The following is a 20,160-nucleotide window of genomic DNA, read 5'->3' on the forward strand; positions in this document are numbered from 1 at the left end:
GGGACTAATGACGTGGGCAGGAAGGGTGAGGAGGTCCTGCAGGGAGAGTTCAGCGAGTTAGGTGCAAAGTTGAAGGAAAGGACCTCTAGGGTTGCAGTCTCAGGATTGCTACCCATGGCATGTGCTAAAGAGGCAAGAAACACAAAGATAATCCATCTTAACATGTGGCTAAAGACGTGGAACAGCAGAGGGTGCTGACGCCATCCTGACGGGGATGGGGCGTCCATGCTACTCACCAGGAGATGAGGCTGGAGAATTGGATTCTTCGCAGGCTGAGAGTCTGAGTGGTGTCCAGATTGTAGGTGGGGAGGGGGAACCCAACAGAGGGGAGAGACAGTGAAGGGGGAGGGTCTGGACCGAGGAGGGAGACAGCGTCGAAGGGGGTAACTGGACAGAGGAGATGGATAGCGACGAGGGGGGTAACTGGACAGAAGGGATGGACAGTAGTGGGGGCCTGGACAGAGGGGAAGGACAGCGATGAGGGGGGGTTACTGAACAGAGGGGACAGACAGTGACGGGGGTCCTGATCAGAGGGGATGGACAGCAATGAGGAGGGTAACTGGACAGAGGGGACAAGCAGTGACAGGGGGACCTGGACAGAGGGGACGGACAGCAACGAGAGGGGTAACTGGACAGAGGGGACAGACAGTGACGAGGAAGGGGGCCTGGACAGAGGGAACAGACAGGGATGAGGGGCCTGGACAGAGGGGATGGACAGTGACAGGGGGGGGGGTAATTAGATAGGGAAGTTGGGACCTGTTCCAGCAGGACGGTTTCCATCGAACTGGAGGGGGACTAACATTCTTGCAGGTAGTTTTGCTAGAGCTGCTTTGGGGTGGGTGGGGGGGGGTTTAAACTAGATTTGCAGGGGGAGGGGAACCAGAGTGTCAGATAGTGAGGTGGGGGATGATGAGAGTCATGTAAAGACAGGGTTGTACAGGAACGAAATGGTCTCACATGCATCTACTTCAAAGCGAGGAGTATTGTCGGGAAGGCAAATGAGCTTAGAGCGGTGATGACATTATTGCTATTAGTGAGACTTTGTTGCAGGAGGGGCAGGATTGGCACCTCAATGTTCCAGGGTTCCGCTGTTTCAGACAGGATAGAGGGCAAGGGACGAAAGGAGAAGGTGTGGCATTGCTAGTCAGGGAAAATATCACAGCTGTGCATAGACAGGACAGCACTGAGGACTCGTCTACAGGCCATATGGGTGGAGCTGAGGATCGGGAAGGACATGAGCTCATTAATAGGGCTGTATTAATGAGAGAATTGGAGCAGCAAATCTGTTGGGAGTTAGCAGACCGATGTAAGAAATAGAAAGTTGTGATAGGAGGAGATTTTAACTTTCCGCAAGTAGAATGGGACTCTCATACAGTAAAAAGGCTGGATGGGTTGGAGTTTGTTAAATGTGTACAGGAAAGTTTTCTACATCAATTTTTGCATCGGTTTTTACGCAGGAAACTAGCGTCGTGAATATGGATGGGAAGGAATGAAATAGAAGTGTCATGGAACACATTGAGATTAAGGAGAAGGAGGTGCTCGCTGCCTTGCAACAAATGAAGGTAGACAAATCCCCTAGACCAGATATGATATTCTACCATCACACCCCCCCCCCCCACTCCCCCCCCACAACTCCCCACCCCCCCCACTGCCCCAGACTTTGAGATTGAAATTACAGGGCCACTGGCAGATATATTCAAAATGTCCTTAGTCATGGGGGAGGTGCCAGAGGATTGGAGGGTAGATCATGTAGTCCCGCTGTTTAAGAAGGGCTCCAAGTGTAAACTAGGCAATTATAGGCCAGTGAGCCTGACATCAGTAGTATGTAAATTATTTGAAGGATTTCTGAGAGATTGGATGTATATTTAGTTGGCCAGTCATCAGCTGATTAAGGACAGTAAGTGTGGATTTGTGCATGGTTGGTCATGTTTAACAAATTTTGTAGAATTTTTTAAGGAAGTTACCAAGAAGGTTGAAACATAAACATAGAAACATAGAAGATAGGAGCAGGAGTAGGTCATTCGACCCTTCGAGCCAGCTCCGCCATTCAACGAGATCATGGCTGATCTTAAAGTTCAGTACCCCGTCCCCGCCTTCTCTCCGTAACCTTTAATACCCTTATACTGAAGAAATAGATGTAATTCCCTCTTAAATAGAGTTAATGAACCTGCCTCTACTGCCCTCTGTGGCAATGAATTCCACAGATTCACCACCCTCTGGGTATAGAAATTCCTCCTCATCTCAGTCCTAAATGGTTTGCCTATTATCCTCAAACCATGGCCCCGGGTTCTGGATTTTCCCAACATTGGAAACATCCCATCTGCATCCATTCTGTCCAGTCCTGCCAGAATTTTATAGGTCTCTATGAGATCCCCTCTCAATCTTCTAAACTCCAGCGAGTACAATCCCAATTTGCGCAATCTTTCCTCAAAAGTCATTCCTGCCATTCCAGGTATCAGCCTGGTGAATCGCCTCTACACTCCCTCCATTGCAAGAACATCCTTCCTTAGATAAGGTGACCAAAACTGCACACAATACTCCAGGTGGGGTCTCACCAAGGCCCTGTACAGCTGCAGTAAGGTATCCTTGTTCCTAGACTCAAACCCTCTTGATATGAAGGCCAACATACCATTTGCCTTTTTAACCGCCTGCTGTACCTGCATGCTCGCCTTCAGAGACTGATGTACAAGTACCCCTAGGTCTCTCTGCACTTCCCCATCTCTTAATCTATTGCCATTCAAATAGTAATCTGCCCTCCGGTTTGTATTACCAAAATGGATAACCTCACATTTATCCACATTGTAGTGCATTTGCCATGTATCTGCCCAGTCCCTCAATTTATCCAAATCACACTAGAGCTTCCTGACCCCCTCTTCCGTGCACACAACCCCTCCTAGCTTAGTGTCATCTGCAAATTTGGAGATATTACATCCAATCCCCTCATCCAGATCATTAATGTAAATTGTGAACAGCTGGGGTCCCAGTACAGATCCCTGTGGCACCCCACTGGTCACCGCCTGCCACTCAGAAAACGAGCCATTTATCCCAACTCTCTGTCTTCTACCTGCCAGCCAGTTCTCAATCCAAATCAATACTTTGCCCCCAATCCCATGAGCCTTGATTTTGGAAGCCAGTCGTTTATGCGGGACCTTATCGAAGGCCTTTTGGAAATCCAGGTACACCACATCCACTGGCTCTCCCCCATCTATTTTACCTGTCACTATCTCAAAGCATTCCAATAGATTGTCAAGCACGATTTACTTTTTGTAAATCCATGTTGACTCCGTCCGATCCCTTCTCTGCTAGTCATATGCTCCGCTAGTACATCCTTAATAATGGATTCCATCATTTTGCCCACTACTGATGTAAGGCTCACCGGCCGATAATTCCCCGCTTTTTCTCTACCCCCCTTTTTAAATAGTGGGGTAACATTAGCTACCCTCCAATCCATGGGTACTGATCCTGAGTCTATCGAGTTCTGGAAAATAATTCTTAAAGCATCTGCTATCTGAATGGCCACTTCCTTGAGTACCCTAGGATGTAGATTATCAGGCCCTTGGGATTTATCGGCCTTCAATCCCATCAATTTCCCCAAGACCATGTCCTTAGAGATACTGATTTCTTTCAGTTCCTCCCTTGCATTAGTCTCTATGTTTCCCAACATCCTTGGGAGGTTATTTGTATCCTCTCTTGTAAAAACAGAACTAAAGCAAGAATTTAATTGGTCTGCCATTTCCTTATTCCCCATTATATATTCCCCTGATTCCGAGTGCAAGGGACCTACTCTGGATTTCACCAATCTTTTCCTCTTGACATATTTATAAAAGCTTTTGCAGTCGGTTTTTATATTTGCCGCAAGCTTACTTTCGTAATTTATTTTTGCCCTCTTGAACTGCTCCCGGTCTTCGGTTGTGGTACTTTTTTTGGCCAATTGATATGCTCTCTCTTTGGACCTAATGCTGTCTCTAATTTCCCATAATCCCCTTTATTTAAATTCAGGGCCTTAGTCTCGGTTTTAATTTCATCACTCTCCATGTTGAGTGAGAATTCAATCATATTACCCAAAGGGCCTGGTACAACAAGATTGTTGATTAGCCCCTTATCATTGACCCAATCTAAAATGGCCTGCTCCCGAGTTGGTTCCTCGACATATTGGTCTAGATAACCGTCCCGTAAACATTCAAGGAATTCCTCCTCCTCAGTATTTTTACCAATTTGACTAGTCCAATCTATATGTAAATTAAAGTCTCGCATGATAACAGCTGTTCCCTTATTGCACGCTTCCCTAATTGATGAGACTGTGCCCAACTTCTCCCCACAGCAAGACTGTGCTTACAAGGCCTTTGACAAGGTTCCATATGAGAAGTTGGTTCAGAAGTTAGGACACAAGGTATACATAGAGAGGTTGCAAACTGGGTTTGAAATTTGCTTGGAGGAAGAAAACAGAGAGTGGTGGTGGACGGTTGCTTCTCAGACTGGAGGGCTGTGTCGAGTGGTGGGCCTCAGGGATCTGTGTTGGACCATTATTGTTTGTTATCTATATAAATGACCTAGATGATCACGTGGTGAATTGGATCAGCAAGATTGCAGAGGACACAAAGATAGGAGGACCGTGAAGAAGATTTTCAAAGCTTGCAGAGAGATCTGGATCAGCTGGGAAATTGGGCCAGTAAATGGCAGATGAAATTTAATGTAGACATGTGTGAGGTGTTGCACTTTTGAAGAGTGAATCAGGGTAGGATGTACAGTAAAAGGTCGGCCATTGAGGAGTGTGGAAGAGTAGGGAGATCTGGGAATTCATATACATTGTTCCCTGAAGGTGGTGTTGCATGGGGAGAGGGTTGTAAAGAAAGCTTTTGGCATCTTAGCCTTTATAAATCAAAGCATTGAGTATAGAAGTTGGGATGTTATGTTGAAGTTATTCAAGTCATTGGTGAAACCACACTTAGAATATTGTGAGCAGTTCTGGTCGCCCAACAGCAGGAAAGATATCAATAAAATTGAAAGAGAGCAGAGATTTACGAAGATGTTGCTGGGTTTTCAGGAGCTGAGTTACCGGGAAAGATTAGGACTCTACTCCTTGGAATGAAGGATGAGGGGAGACTTGATAGAAGTTTATAAGATGTGAGTAGGATGTTTCCACTTAGATTGGGGGAGATCAAGGCAGGAGGTCACAGCTTTAGGCTGAAAGGGGAGAGGGATAAGGGGAACATTCGGGGAAAGTTGTTCACACAGAGAGTGGTGGGAGTGTGGAATGAGCTGCCATCTGATGTGGTGAACGCAGATTCAATCTTGAGTTTTAAAAGTTAATTGGATACATTAGAAACAGGAGCAGGAATCGGCCATTCAGCCCATCGAGCCTGCTCCTCCATTCAATGTGATCATGGCTGATTTGATCATCGACTCAACTTTCCCCCTGCCCCTTCATTCCTTCAGTTTATGTAAAAGTCCAACTGACCCAGTGGTTCTCAACCTTTTTCTTTCCCATTTTAAGTAATCAGGGATTAGTAAAGGAGGGTCAGTGTCTAGAGGACCCGTCCCATCCCCCCCCCCCCCGTGAGAGTCAGGGTCTGGGGACCCGTCCCATCCCCCCCCCCCCCGTGAGAGTCAGGGTCTGGGGACCCGTCCCATCCCCCCCCCCCACCAGTGAGAGTCAGGGTCTGGGGACCCGTCCCATCCCCCCCCCCCCGTGAGAGTCAGGGTCTGGGGACCCGTCCCATCCCCCCCCCCCACCAGTGAGAGTCAGGGTCTGGGGACCCGTCCCATCCCCCCCCCCCCCCGTGAGAGTCAGGGTCTGGGGACCCGTCCCATCCCCCCCCCCCGTGAGAGTCAGGGTCTGGGAACCCGTCCCATCCCCCCCCCCCCCCCGTGAGAGTCAGGGTCTGGGGACCCGTCCCATCCCCCCCCCCCCCCCGTGAGAGTCAGGGTCTGGGGACCCGTCCCATCCCCCCCCCCACCAGTGAGAGTCAGGGTCTGGGGACCCGTCCCATCCCCCCCCCCACCAGTGAGAGTCAGGGTCTGGGGACCCGTCCCATCCCCGTCCCATGTGAGGGTCGCCCCCTCTCCGCCGCCCATCCTCAGCTCTGCCCGGTGGAACCACCGCCCCCCCCCGAGACCCGGCCGGGGCTGGGGGAGGGTCCCAGGGGGGACCGTGCACTCACCGTCCGGACGCTCTGTCCTCGCCCCCGGCCCGAGGCCGGGCACCAGCAGCAGGACGGGGAGCAGCGCCGACACCGACAGCATCGCGGCCGCAGGGACTGGGCGACCCGGCCCGGAGACCAGCCCCTCCCCGCCCGGACACACGTCCCGTCCCGCCCCGCCTGGGGACCTGGCCCGGGACCAGCCCCGTCCGGAGCCGCCGGACCCCGCTCCACCCTCACCCCGACCCGGACGGAATCGGGAGCCGCTGCCCCGTGCGGGTGCACCCGCCGCTTACGGCCCGACCACCCTCCCCCCACATATTGTAGCGCGACCCCCGACCCTCCCGTTATGTAGCAATCCCCCCGACTCCTCATTATGTCACGATCCCCCACGATTCCCCCGTTATGTCGCAATCCCCCGATCCCCTTATGTAGCTTCCCTCTAACCCACACATTATACAGTGACCCCCCAATCCCCCCATTATGTAGCATCCCTCTGACTGCCTGTTATGTTGCGACCCCCCATTCCCCCGTAATGTAGCATCCCCCAATCCCCCATTATGTAGCGTCCCCCAATCCCCCCATTATGTAGCGTCCCCCAATCCCCCCATTATGTAGCATCCCCCAATCCCCCCATTATGTAGCATCCCTCTGACTGCCTGTTATGTTGCGACCCCCCATTCCCCCGTAATGTAGCATCCCCCAATCCCCCATTATGTAGCGTCCCCCAATCCCCCCATTATGTAGCGTCCCCCAATCCCCCCATTATGTAGCGTCCCCCAATCCCCCATTATGTAGCGTCCCCCAATCCCCCATTATGTAGCATCCCCCAATCCCCCCATTATGTAGCGTCCCCCAATCCCCCCATTATGTAGCGTCCCCCAATCCCCCCATTATGTAGCGTCCCCCAATCCCCCCATTATGTAGCGTCCCCCAATCCCCCCGTAATGTAGCATCCCCCAATTCCCCCATTATGTAGCATCCCCCAATCCCCCCATTATTTAGCATCCCCCAATCCCCCCGTAATGTAGCATCCCCCAATTCCCCCATTATGTAGCATCCCCAATCCCCCCGTAATGTAGCATCCCCCAATTCCCCCATTATGTAGCATCCCCCAATCCCCCCATTATGTAGCATCCCCCAATCCCCCCATTATGTAGCATCCCCCAATCCCCCCATTATGTAGCGTCCCCCAATCCCCCCATTATGTAGCATCCCCCAATCCCCCCATTATGTAGCATCCCCCAATCCCCCCATTATGTAGCATCCCCCAATCCCCCCATTATGTCGCATCCCTCCAACCCCCCCCCAATATGCAGTGTTCCCCCATACCTCCCTGTTATATAGTGTCCCCCCACCCTCCATTATGTAGCATCCCCCCCAATCCCTAGTGACACCCCCCCTCCCCCCCAGTGTAATATTCTGGATTTGGAGATGTTGTTCTGTTCTTTAAAAAAGGCTCCAAAAGTAATCCAGGAAATTATAGGCTGGTGAGCCTGACATCAGTAGTCGGTAAATTATTGGAAGCTGTTCTAAGAGATGGATGTACATTATTTGGATAGTCAGGGACTGATTAGGGAAAGTCAACATAGCTTTATGTGGGGTAGGTCATGTTTAAACAAACTTTCAAGGATGTTACCAGGAAAGTAGATAAAGGAAAGGCTGTGGATGTTGTCCACATGGACTTTAGGGAGGCCTTTGACAAGGTCCTACATGGGAGGTTGGTCAGGAAGGTTCGGACGCTGGGTATTCATGGTGAGATAGTGAACTGGATTCGACAATGGCTGGACAGGAGAAGCCAGAGAGTAGTGGTGGATGATGCTTCTCAGACTGGAGGCCTGTGATGAGTGGGATGTCTCAAGGATCGATGCTGGGACCATTGTTGTTTGTCATCTATATCATTGATCTGGATGATAATGTGGTCAATTGGATCAGCAAGTTTGCAGATGACACTAAGATTGGAGACGTTGTAGACAGTGAGGAAGGTTTTCAAAGCTTGCAGAGGGATCTGGACCAGCTGGAAAAATGGGCAGAAGAATGGCCGATGGAATTTAATGCAGACAAGGGTGAGGTGTTACATTTTGGAAGAACAAACCAAGAAAGGACGTACACTGAGGGGTGCGGTAGATCAGGGGGATCTGGGAATACACGTCCGTAAGTTGTAGGAGCAGAAGAAGGTAATTCAGCCCATCGAGATTGCCCCACCATTACATCATGAATGGATCCATTCTCTCACTCAGACTCACTCCCCGGCTCTCTCCCCATAACTTTTGATGCTCTGACTATCAACACAGGCGCACCCCAAGGATGCGTGCTTAGCCCACTGCTCCACTCATTATCCACCCATGACTCTGTGGCCAGGCACAATTCCAATCCAATCTAAAAGTCTGCCAATAACACCACAGTTATAGGCTGAATCACAAACGGCAATGAGGAAGTGTACAGGAGAGAGATGGATCACCTCGTTGAGTGGTGTAAAGACAACACCCTTGTGCTCAATGACAGCAAAACCAAGGAGATGATTGTGGGGTTCAGGAGAAAGTCAGGGGAATACAACCCAGTCCTTATCGAGGGCTCAGTAGTGGAGAAGGTCAAGAACTTTAAAATCCTGGGTGTCAACATTTCTGAGGATCTGTTCTGGAGCCTCCACATTGACGCAATCACAAAGAAGGCTCGCCAGCGTCTATACTTTGTGAGGAGTCTGAGGCTGATCGGTCCGTCACCGAAGACTCTTGTAAACTTTTACGAGTGGACCGCGGAGAGCAACTCACAGGACAAAAATAAACTCCAGAGGGTCGTTAACTCGGCCTGCGACATCACAGGCACCAGACTTCACTCCGTCAAGGACATCCACATGAGACGGTTTCTTAAAGCAACCTCTATCTTCAAAGACCCCCACCATCCAGGCCATGCCCTCTTCACTCTGTTACCATCAGGGAAAAGGTACAGGAGCCTGAAGACGAGCACTCAGTGGCACAAGGATGGCTTCTTCCCCACTGCCATCAGATTCCTGAATGATCAATGAACCACAGACACTGTCTCACTTTGACTTTTTGAGCATTATTTTTATTTATTGTTATAAGATGAATCGCTATTAATCTCTGCCTTCAATACACCCAGCCACCTCCACAGCCGATCATGGTAGCAGATTCCAGAGTTCATCCCTCTCTGGCTAAAGAAATCCCTCCATATCTCTGCTTTAATTGAATACCCTTCATCCTGAATTTGTGCCTATGATATTACTGGCTGAGATCACAACTCTCTGTAGCCTTTTCCTGTCCTGTGTGTTGGCACCTCCATCCCAGACAGTGAATCAAGCAGTCAGAATGCTCTCCACAGGACACCTATAGAGGTTTACAAGAGTCTTTGGTGACATCCCAAATCTCCTCAAACTCCCCACAAAGTCCAGCCACTGGTGAGCCTGCTTTGTGATTCCATTGACAAGGAGGCTCCTGGACAAATCTTCGGAGATGTTGACACCCGGGAACTTGAAGTTCTTGACTCTCTCCACCACTGAGCCCTCGATGAGGACTGGGTCGTGTTCTCCTGATTTCCCATTTCCTGAAGTCCACAATCAATTCCTTAGTTTTGCTCATGTTGAATGCAAGGTTGAAAGAGGAAAAGTTTAGGGGGAACTTCTTCACAGAGAGTAGTGGAGGTGTGGAACGAGCTGCCAGGTGAGGTGGTGAATGTGGGCTCAATTTTAACATTTAAAAACAATTTGGACAGGTCCATGGATGATAGAGGGTTGGAGGCCAATGGACTGGGTGCAGGGCAGTGGGATAAGCCAAGATAGTTTGGTACAGATTAGGAGGGCTGAAGGGACTTTTTCTGTCCTTCATTAATCTATGGTTTACAAAGTGAAGGGAAGGAAGTTTAGGGGAGATGTTGGGGCAAAATGTTTACACAGAGAGTTGTGGGGGCCTGGAATGCCTTGCCAGGGATGGTGGTGGAGGCTGGAACATTAGGGGCATTTAAGAGATTCCAAGACACATGGATGGGAGGAAAATACAGGGTTACGGATTAAGGAAGGTTTCATAGATATATTTGTTGGCACAACATTGCGGGTCAAAAGGCCTGTACTGTGCTGTTGTGTTCTATGGAAAGGTTGTTGGGTTGGGACAGACCATGGCCCAGCTTCCAACTTTGGGACCCATGACCAGCTGTCTCTCCAGCCCAGCTGAGCCATTGCAGAATACCCTGGCTTCTTGATCAGTCTGCCCTGTGACAGCCATCTGGCGAACGGTATTGGTAGCAGAGCATTTTCACTCACACTCAACAACACCCAGTTTTGCTCAGAAGTGTTCACCGAATAAAAATGTAAAAACTGCAGATGCTGGAAATAAAACTGGGAAATGCTGGTCAGGCCATGATGGGAAGAGTCAAATTCAGGTCCTTCAGGTCAGGGACCCTTCATCAGACACGGGACAGAGACACTCTTAGATCATTCCTGGTCACCTCATTACAGGAAGGATGTGGAAGCTGTGGAGAGGGGGCAGAGGAGATTCACCAGGATGTTGCCTGGATTGGGAAACAAGTCTTATGAGGCAAGGTTAGCAGAGCTGGGACTTATCTCTTTGGAGGGGAGAAGGATGAGAGGAGATTCAATAGAGATCTATAAGATTCTGACGGGCTTAGATAGGGTCGACAGCTAACACATTTTATGATTCGTTTATTGTCATCTGAATGTACAAGTCTTTTCTTTGGCTTGGCTTTGCGGACGAAGATTTATGGAGGGGTAAATGTCCACGTCAGCTGCAGGCTCGTTTGTGGCTGACAAGTCCAATGCGGGACAGGCAGACACGGTTGCAGCGGTTGCTGGAGAAAATTGGTTGGTTGGGGTTGGGTGTTGGGTTTTTCCCCCTTTGCCTTTTGTCAGTGAGGTGGGCTCTGCGGTCTTCTTCAAAGGAAGTTGCTGCCCGCCGAACTGTGAGGCGCCAAGATGCACGGTTTGAGGCGATATCAGCCCAATGGCGGTGGTCAATGGGGCAGGCTCCAAGAGATTTCTTTAGACAGTCCTTGTACCTCTTCTTTGGTGCACCTCTGTCATGGTGGCCAGTGGAGAGCTCGCCATATAACACGATCTTGGGAAGGCGATGGACCTCCATTCTGGAGACGTGACCTGCCCAGCACAGTTGGATCTTCAGCAGCGTGGATTCGATGCTGTCAGCCTCTGCCATCTCGAGTACTTCGATGTTAGGGATGAAGTCACTCCAATGAATGTTGAGGATGGAGCGGAGACAACGCTGGTGGAAGCGTTCTAGAAGCCGTAGGTGATGCCTGTAGAGGACCCATGATTCGGAGCCGAACAGGACTGTGGGTATGACAACGGCTCTGTATACGCTTATCTTTGTGAGGTTTTCCAGTTGGTTGTTTTTCCAGACTCTTTTGTATAGTCTTCCAAAGGCGCTATTTGCCTTGGCGAGTCTGTTGTCTATCTCGTTGTCGATCCTTGCATCCGATGAAATGGTGCAGCCGAGATAGGTAAACTGTTTGACCATTTTGAGTTTTGTGTGCCCGATGGAGATGTGGGGGGGGCTGGTAGTCATAGTGGGGAGCTGGCTGATGGAGGACCTCAGTTTTCTTCAGGCTGACTTCCAGGCCAAACATTTTGGCAGTTTCCGCAAAACAGGACGTCAAGCGCTGAAGAGCTGGCTCTGAATGGGCAACTAAAGCGGCATCGTCTGCAAAGAGTAGTTCACGGACAAGTTGCTCTTGTGTCTTGGTGTGAGCTTGCAGGCGCCTCAGATTGAAGAGACTGCCATCCGTGCGGTACCGGATGTAAACAGCGTCTTCATTGTTGGGGTCTTTCATGGCTTGGTTCAGCATCATGCTGAAGAAGATTGAAAAGAGGGTTGGTGCGAGAACACAGCCTTGCTTCACGCCATTGTTAATGGAGAAGGGTTCAGAGAGCTCATTGCTGTATCTGACCCGACCTTGTTGGTTTTCGTGCAGTTGGATAATCATGTTGAGGAACTTTGGGGGACATCCGATGCGCTCTAGTATTTGCCAAAGCCCTTTCCTGCTCACGGTGTCGAAGGCTTTGGTGAGGTCAACAAAGGTGATGTAGAGTCCTTTGTTTTGTTCTCTGCACTTTTCTTGGAGCTGTCTGAGGGCAAAGACCATGTCAGTGGTTCCTCTGTTTGCGCAAGTACAACCTGATGAAACAGCGTTCCCCGGTCCTCAGTCCAAATCACACAGACACATAACCAGACATAACACACATACACACAAACTATACATATGCAGGATTAGTATTTTGTCTATACAAATGAATAAATACATATTGTTTTGTACAAATGAAAGTCTCAGAGGGTCAGTGTGAGCAGTTCCTTTGGTCGTTCACCATCTCACTGCCCGTGGGAAGAAGCTGTTCCTCAGCCTGGTGGGGCTGGCTCTGATCCTGCTGGATCTCTTCCCCGATGAGAGCAGCTGCAAGATGCTGCGTGTGGGGTGGAAGGGGTCATCAGTGATTTTGCACGGCCTCTTCAAACAACGATCCTGGTAGATCACATTGATTTGGAGGGGGGGGAGGGAGACCCCAGTGATCCTCTCTGACACCTTTATGGTCCTGTGGATTGACCTCCGATCCATTTCTCTGCAGCAACCGTACCGCACAGTGATGCATCTGGCCAGGAGGCTCTCGATAGAGCTCCTGTTGAAGGTTGACATGATAGTGGCTGGAAACCTTGCCTGCCTCAACCTTCTCAGGAAGTGCAGTCCCTGTTGCACCTTCCTGACAAGTGAGGAGATGTTGAGTGTCCATGATAGGTCACTAGTTCAGTGAACTCCAAGGAACTTGCTGCTCTCCACTCTCTCTACTACAGAGTTGTTGATGTGTAGTGGAGGGTGGTTGTTCCTGGTCCCTCTGAAGTTCACAATCATCTCCTTCGTTTTGTCCATGTTGAGATTCAGGTTGTTCCTCTTGCACCGTTTCACGAGATTTTCCACCTCTTCTCTGTAGTGCGACTCATCGTTGTTGATGACGAGGCCGATGACTGTTATGTCATTTTGATGACACTGTTGGAGCTGGATCTGGTGATGCAGTCGCGGGTCAGTAGTGTGAACAGGAGTGGGCTGAGAGCATGGCCCTGAGGGTCGCCAGTGCTCACTGTGATGGTTCTTGATATTCTGCTACCGACCTGGACAGACTGTGGCCTTTCCGTTAGGAAGTCCAGGATCCAGTTACCGAGAGGGGTGTTAAGTCCCAGTGAGGACAGCCTATCCACCAGCCTCTGGGGAATGATCATATTAAACACCAATCAATGAACTGCAGCCTGGCGTATGATGTGTCCAGGACAGGGGCCAGGAAGGAGTGAAGCAACAAGGCTATAAAATCGTCTGTGGAAGTTTCTTCTATAGGCTAATTGAAATGGGTCTACTATTTCCAGACGCTTGAAGCATTTCATAATGGTAGAGGTCAGTGTCACACTCATTGAGACTTGTTACTGTCACCCTCTTGGGTACCAGGATGAAGATGGCTGTCTTGAACTCTGTGGGAACGATGGACTGCAGCAGTGAGGTATTGAAGATGTCCATGAAGATGTCCGTCAACTGTTCTGTTCTGTCCTTCAGTATCCGACCAGGTACATTTTTATTTTTAGTTTTCAAACAAATACCAAATATACATATTTTGCATAAATTAAAGTCTGCTTGCAGCTTACATGTAACATACAAGTTTTTCTTTAAAAATACACATTTTTCATAAATATCAGTATAATAACAAATATTATTAAAATATATTAACCAAACTTAAGTGAAATAAAACAAATTTTCAGTCAATAAACATTCCAGCACCCCCCACCCCCACTCCCTTCCCTTTAACACAAGAAATAGACGAATATTGTGTCTTTCCGTCCACCCTCGGAGGGTAAGAGCCTATTCATATCATATTCATATCTACTCTATCAATCCCCCTCATCATTTTAAATACCTCTATCAAATCCCCCCTCAACTTTCTACTCTCCAATGAATAAAGACGCAGTCAACTCATTCTTTCTCCGTATTCTAGATACTGCAATCCAGGCAACATTTTAGTAAATCTCCTCTGCACCCTCTCTACCTTATTGATATCCTTCCTATAATTTGGGCACCAGAAATGCACACAAAATTCCAAATTTGCCCTCACCAAGGCCTTGAACCGTCTCAACATCACCTCCCATCTCCTATATTCTATGCTTTGATTTATAAAGGCCAGCCTACCAAAAGCTTTCTTCACCACCCTATCTACGTGGAATCCACTTTCAAGGAACGCTGAACTGTTATTCCAAGATCCCTCTGTCCCTCTGCTACTCTGATACTCTTCCATTCTTTGTTAAAGTTTCCTGCTATTTTCCCAGCGATCTCCCGGGTTCAGATATGTACATTTGCAAACAAACTTATTTTGTGTTGTCCTTGACCGACCTCAAAGCCTTTAATTTCAGGATCACTTCCTGATTATTTCTGCTAGTGGCTCCTTTAACGGGAACCTCCCCGTTATTTTTGCATGTGGTTTTTGAGATGATGCCCTAATTCAGTTAATAAATCCCGATCCTATACCCAACTTTTCCAATGTGTTACGAGGCCAAAGGACCCCAAAACCCAGCAGCAATAGATATTCACCATGACAAATGGTTACTTAAACAAAAGTTGTTTTTAATTAACTTTAAACATGAAAACAGAATCAAACTTTAACTTATATCTATACTTAACTAAGCCAACTTCACCCCCTTCTAATTCTAAGCGCATGTGTATGATGTGTGTGTAAATTTAAGAAAAGTTCTTTGGTTCACAGTTCAATCTCACTTCTCATTCTTCCAAGTTCACTGGTTGCAGGCAATTCTTAGACTGTGCATAGAAGTTAACGTATAAAGTTCACCAGGCCTTGGTGCTCAAAAGGTCAATGTTTACCGCTCAGGAAGGTTTTCATAGGGTTAACAGAGAGAGATTTGCTGTTCCAGGATTTCCACAACTGAGGTACTACCATTAGTCACCTCAGTGTCTCGCTGATGAAACTTGTCCCATCAGGGTTCTCCAGATGATAACCTCTTTCTTTCAGGCTACCAAAGAGTTCTTTTCTGTTCCACTTATTCCAAGAGAAACATCAGACAAATAGCACTCCCAGCCATCTGCAACACTGGAGCTTCTGGTTCAGTTCCAACAGGTTTCTCCTTCTTGCTTCAGCTGTGACTTGTTTCACCATTTTCACTCTCTCCAACTGCCAGGAAGCCCATGTGACTCTCTGACTTGCAACCCCCCCCACCCCCCCCCCCCCCCACTTTCTCCAGCAAACAATAGGAGTTAGTCTTTTGCTCCCATCTGTTGTCTTAGGTAAACAAACTTCTCAGGAGTGACCTTTCTGTTCACTTTGCAGAAAGGCAAAAGCCTTGTAAAAATGTTCAACACAGACAACCTGTCTCCAGTCGATTCATTTTACGACATCATTTCAATTAGCACCTACTTGTGAAATGTGCATAACATTCTCCATAGTTTCTGTAATGTTACTGAATATGAATTGTTCAGAATTTCAAATAAGATCTGTTTTAAAATGTGTATGTATGTAACATACTCTAATTTTACCAATTATCTCCCAAATATATATTTTCCCTTGCAACCGCTGCAACCGTGTCTGCCTGTCCCGCATCGGACTCGTCAGCCACAAACGAGCCTGCAGCTGACGTGGACATTACCCCTCCATAAATCTTCGTCCGTGAAGCCAAGCCAAAGATATATTCCATTACAAGTGTGTTAAACAGAAATGGCCACTCAAGTCTATTGAATGTTTTTTCTGTATCTATATGAGGATCCTGTCTTGACTGGGCTAAATGTCATCAGATTATTTGATGCTTGCTGCCTTTAACAAATCCCACTTAATCTTAGGTAAATACTGTTTGCCTGTGCTTTTGCTATTATCTTTATAATCTGTGTTTAATAGATATATTGATCAATAAGAAGTTGTTTTAAGTGGGATGGGGGGCGTGGCAAGATGGCATAGGGTGAAGACATGGGAAGTCATCTCTCCTCAACTGGACAGTTTAAAATCCAAAATTAATTAATGAACTGATAACCATATACAGTACAGAACAGGCCAGTTTGGCCCTACTAGTCCATGCCAGAACAAATCCCCACCCTCCTAGTCTCACTGACCAGCACCTGGTCCATACCCCTCCAATCCTCTCCCCTCCATGTAATTATCCAGTCTTACCTTAAATGCAAATAACGTCCTTGCTTCAACCACCTCTGCCGGAAGCTTATTCCACATCCCAACCACCCTTTGCATGAAGAAATTTCCCCTCATGTTCCCCTTATAATTCTCCCCCTGCAATCTCAAACCATGGCCTCTGGTTTGAATATCCCCCACTCTTAATTGAAAAAGCCTATCCACGTTGACTCTCTCAGTCCCTTTTAAAATCTTGAACACCTCCATCAAATCCGCCCTCAATATTCTACACTCCAGAGAAAAAAGCCCCAATCTGCACAACCTTTCCCTGTAACTCAGACCCTGAAATCCTGTCAACATTCTCGTGAACCTTCTCTGCACTCTCTCTTTTTTGTTTATATCTTTCCTATAATTTGGTGACCAAAACTGTACACAGTACTCCAAATTTGGCCTCACCAATGCCTTGTACAATTTCATCATAACCTCCCTACTCTTGAATTCAATACTCCGATTTATGAAGGCCAACATTCCAAATGCCTTCTTCACCACACCATCTACCTGAGTATCAGCCTCGAGGGTACTATTTACCACAACTCCTAAATCCCTTTGTTGCTCTGCACATCTCAATAGCCTACCATTTAATGCATATGACCTATTTAGATTTGCCTTTCCAAAATGTAACACCTCACACTTATCTGTATTAAATTCCATCAGCCATTTCTCAGCCCACACTTCCAGCCTTCCTAAATCACCTTTTAATCTACGGTAATCTTCCTCACTGTCCACAACACCACCAATCTTTGTGTCATCTGCAAACTTGCTTATCTAATTCTCTACCCCTACATCCAGATCGTTAATATATATAACAAATAATAGTGGACCCAGCACCAAACCCTGAGGAACTCCACTAGTCACCGGCCTCCAATTTGACAAACAATTTTCTACCAGTACTCTCTGACAACCATTGTTGAATCCATTTCACTACCTCCTTATTTATACCTTTTTTCCTAACCCCTTGTGGGGAACTTTGTCAAACGCTTTACTAAAGTCTAAATAGACAACATCCACATCCTTCCCTTCATCAATCTTTTTTGTAACCCCCTCGAAAAACTCTATAAGGTTTGTTAAGTATGATCTACCCCTGACAAAACCATGCTGATTACTTCCTATCAATCCCTGTTCTTCCAAATATTTGTAAATGCCATCCCTCAGAACAATTTCCATAAACTTACTCACCACAGATGTCAGACTCACAGGTCTATAATTTCCAGGCTTACATTTGGACCCTTTCTTAAACGTGGAACAACACGAGCCACCCTCCAATCCTCTGGCACTACCCCCGTGGCCAGTGACATCCTAAATATCTCTGTTAATGGCCCCACTATCTGTCCACTAGCCTCCCTGAGTGTCCTTGGGACCCGGAGATTTGTCCACCTTTATCTTTTTTAACACAGCCATCACTGCCTCCTCAGTTTTCCTTAAATGATTCATGACCTCCCCACTATTTTTCTTTACTTCAACTGGTACAATATTTTTTTTCCCTAGTGAATACCAAGGAAAAGAAATCATTCAAAATTTCCCCCATTTCCTCTGACTTCTCACTCAGCCTACCCTCACTATCTACAAGGGGTCCAATTCTATCCGTCACTAATCTTTTACTTTTAATGTACCTATAGAAACCCTTTGGATTTATTTTTACTCCGTCAGCCAAAGCCTCTTCGTGCCTCTTTTTGGCCTTTCTAATTTCTTTCTTAAGATTTTTTCTACACTCTTTGTAGTCCTCTTTCAATTTCTCATCACCCTGCTGTTTATACCTCTTGTACACCTCCCTCTTTCTCCTAACCAAATTTCTAATATTCCTTGAAAAACCAAGGCTCCCTATGACTTCCAGCCTTTCCTTTGATCCTCACTGGGACATATCTACTCTGTACTCTCAAAATTTCATCTTTGAATATTTTCCATTTTTCATTTACATCTTTTCCTGAAAAAATTATGTCCCACTCAATACTCCCCAAATCCATTCTTATTCCTTTAAAATTTGCTTTTCTCCAATCCAGAACCTCAACTTTAGGCCCTTCTTTGCTCTTCCCTAAAACTACCCTAAAACTAATAGAGTTGTGATCACTAGACCCAATTTGTTCTCCAACATTAACCTCAGACACCTGACCTATCTCATTCCCTAACAGGAGATCCAGTATTACACCGTCCCGAGTCGGTTCTTCTACGTATTGATTAAGAAAACTATCTTGCACACATTTGACAAACTCTAGCCTATCCAGTTCTGTTACTGTATGGGTATCCCAATCAATGTGAGGGAAGTTAAAATCTCCCATGATCACTACCTTATGTTTATTACACCTATATGCTATCTCCTTACAAATTTGTTCTTCCAATTTTCTTGGCCCATTTGGTGGTTTATAATACACTCCCATTAGTGCCCTCATGCCTCCATTCCACCTAAACAGCCTCACTGGATGGTCCCGCCAAACCATCCTGCCACCTCACGGCAGTAATGTCCTCCTTAACAAGCAGATCAACTCCTCTGCCTTTTTTTTTAACCCCCTGTTCTATCACATCTAAAACATTTGTATTCTGGAATATTTAGTTGCCAGTCCTGTCCCTCCTGTAACCAGGTCTCACTAATTGCCACCACATCATGATTCCAAGTGCCAATCCATGCTCTAAGCTCATCTACTTTGTTCACTATGCTTCTTGCATTAAAGTACATGCATTTCAGAGAATGACCCTCACAAATATTCCCTATTCTACCTTTTACCTTAACCTCCATCCTTCCTTTGTTATCTTTATCATTCTTAACTAGGTGGACATGCACCCTAGTCACTGGTCGCAAACTCTGCTCCCCACCCCCCTGCTTGCCAGCACATTGGTCCCCCTCCAGTTCAAGTGGAGTCCGTCCCTTTTGTACAGGTCTGACTTTCCCCAGAAGAGATCCCAATGATCCAAAAATCTTATCCCCTGCCACCTGCACCAGCTCTTTCGCCACGCATTCATTCTCCACATCCTCCTATTATTATCCTCTCTGAAAAATTAAGGAAAAGTTTTTTTTTATGTTCTGAGAATGAAAGAAGAAAGAAGAGGAAGAGTGCAACAATCAAAAAAACTACATTTTAAAGTATTTGAAAAAAAGGAAGAATCCGGACCTACCGAAGAATTGAAGCCTCAGGATCTGAAGCCCGACGTTATAATATACTTAACAGAACCAGAAATATCAATAAAAGAATTACATAGGAAATTGAAGGAATATGGAGAAGTATTGGGGTACAAGATCAATGCAAATAAAAGTGAAGCAATGCCAATGAATAATGCGGATTTCACAAAGTTTAAGAAAGAATCATATTTAGATGGCAAACGCAAGCAATGCGATACCTAGGTATACAACTAAATAAAAACCTCGGCCATCTATATAAACTAAATTATCATCCATTAATGAAAAAATTACAAGACGACTTAGAGCATTGGAAAGACTTACCACTAACACTGATAGGAAGGATAAACTGTATTAAAATGAACATTTTCCCAAGGATACAATACCTATTTCAGGCATTACCAATACACCCAACAGAGAAATTCTTCAAGGAGCTAAAGAAAATAATAAGGAAATTCTTATGGAAAGGGGGGAAATGGAGGATAGCACTAGATAAATTAACAGAATGGTACAAACAAGGAGGCTTACAACTACCAAACTTTAAGAATTATTATAGAGCCGCACAATTAAGATACCTATCAGATTTTTATCAAACAAGGGAAAAACCAGATTGGACCAGATTAGAACTAGATAAAATAGGGGAGGAGATACCTGAACATATACTATATAAATGGGATGAAAAATTGGTGCAATGTAGGAATTCACCGGTATTGAGC

The 20,160-nt window shown here is 46.7% G+C and overlaps 1 protein-coding gene across 1 annotated transcript in view; it reads right to left on the reverse strand.

The window, feature by feature from the left end:
* adam19a (ADAM metallopeptidase domain 19a) overlaps positions 1 to 6,285 on the reverse strand; it is a 74,651-nt gene extending 68,366 nt beyond the window's left edge. Inside the window, exon 1 of the mRNA XM_069913048.1 lies at positions 6,162 to 6,285. Coding sequence (XP_069769149.1) covers positions 6,162 to 6,243 — 82 coding nt within the window. The 5' untranslated portion in view covers positions 6,244 to 6,285. The remainder of the gene's footprint in view (positions 1 to 6,161) is intronic.
* Between the last annotated feature and the right edge of the window lie 13,875 nt (positions 6,286 to 20,160).

The sequence above is a fragment of the Narcine bancroftii genome, unplaced genomic scaffold, assembly GCF_036971445.1.
Source record: "Narcine bancroftii isolate sNarBan1 unplaced genomic scaffold, sNarBan1.hap1 Scaffold_305, whole genome shotgun sequence".
Taxonomy (NCBI): domain Eukaryota; kingdom Metazoa; phylum Chordata; class Chondrichthyes; order Torpediniformes; family Narcinidae; genus Narcine; species Narcine bancroftii.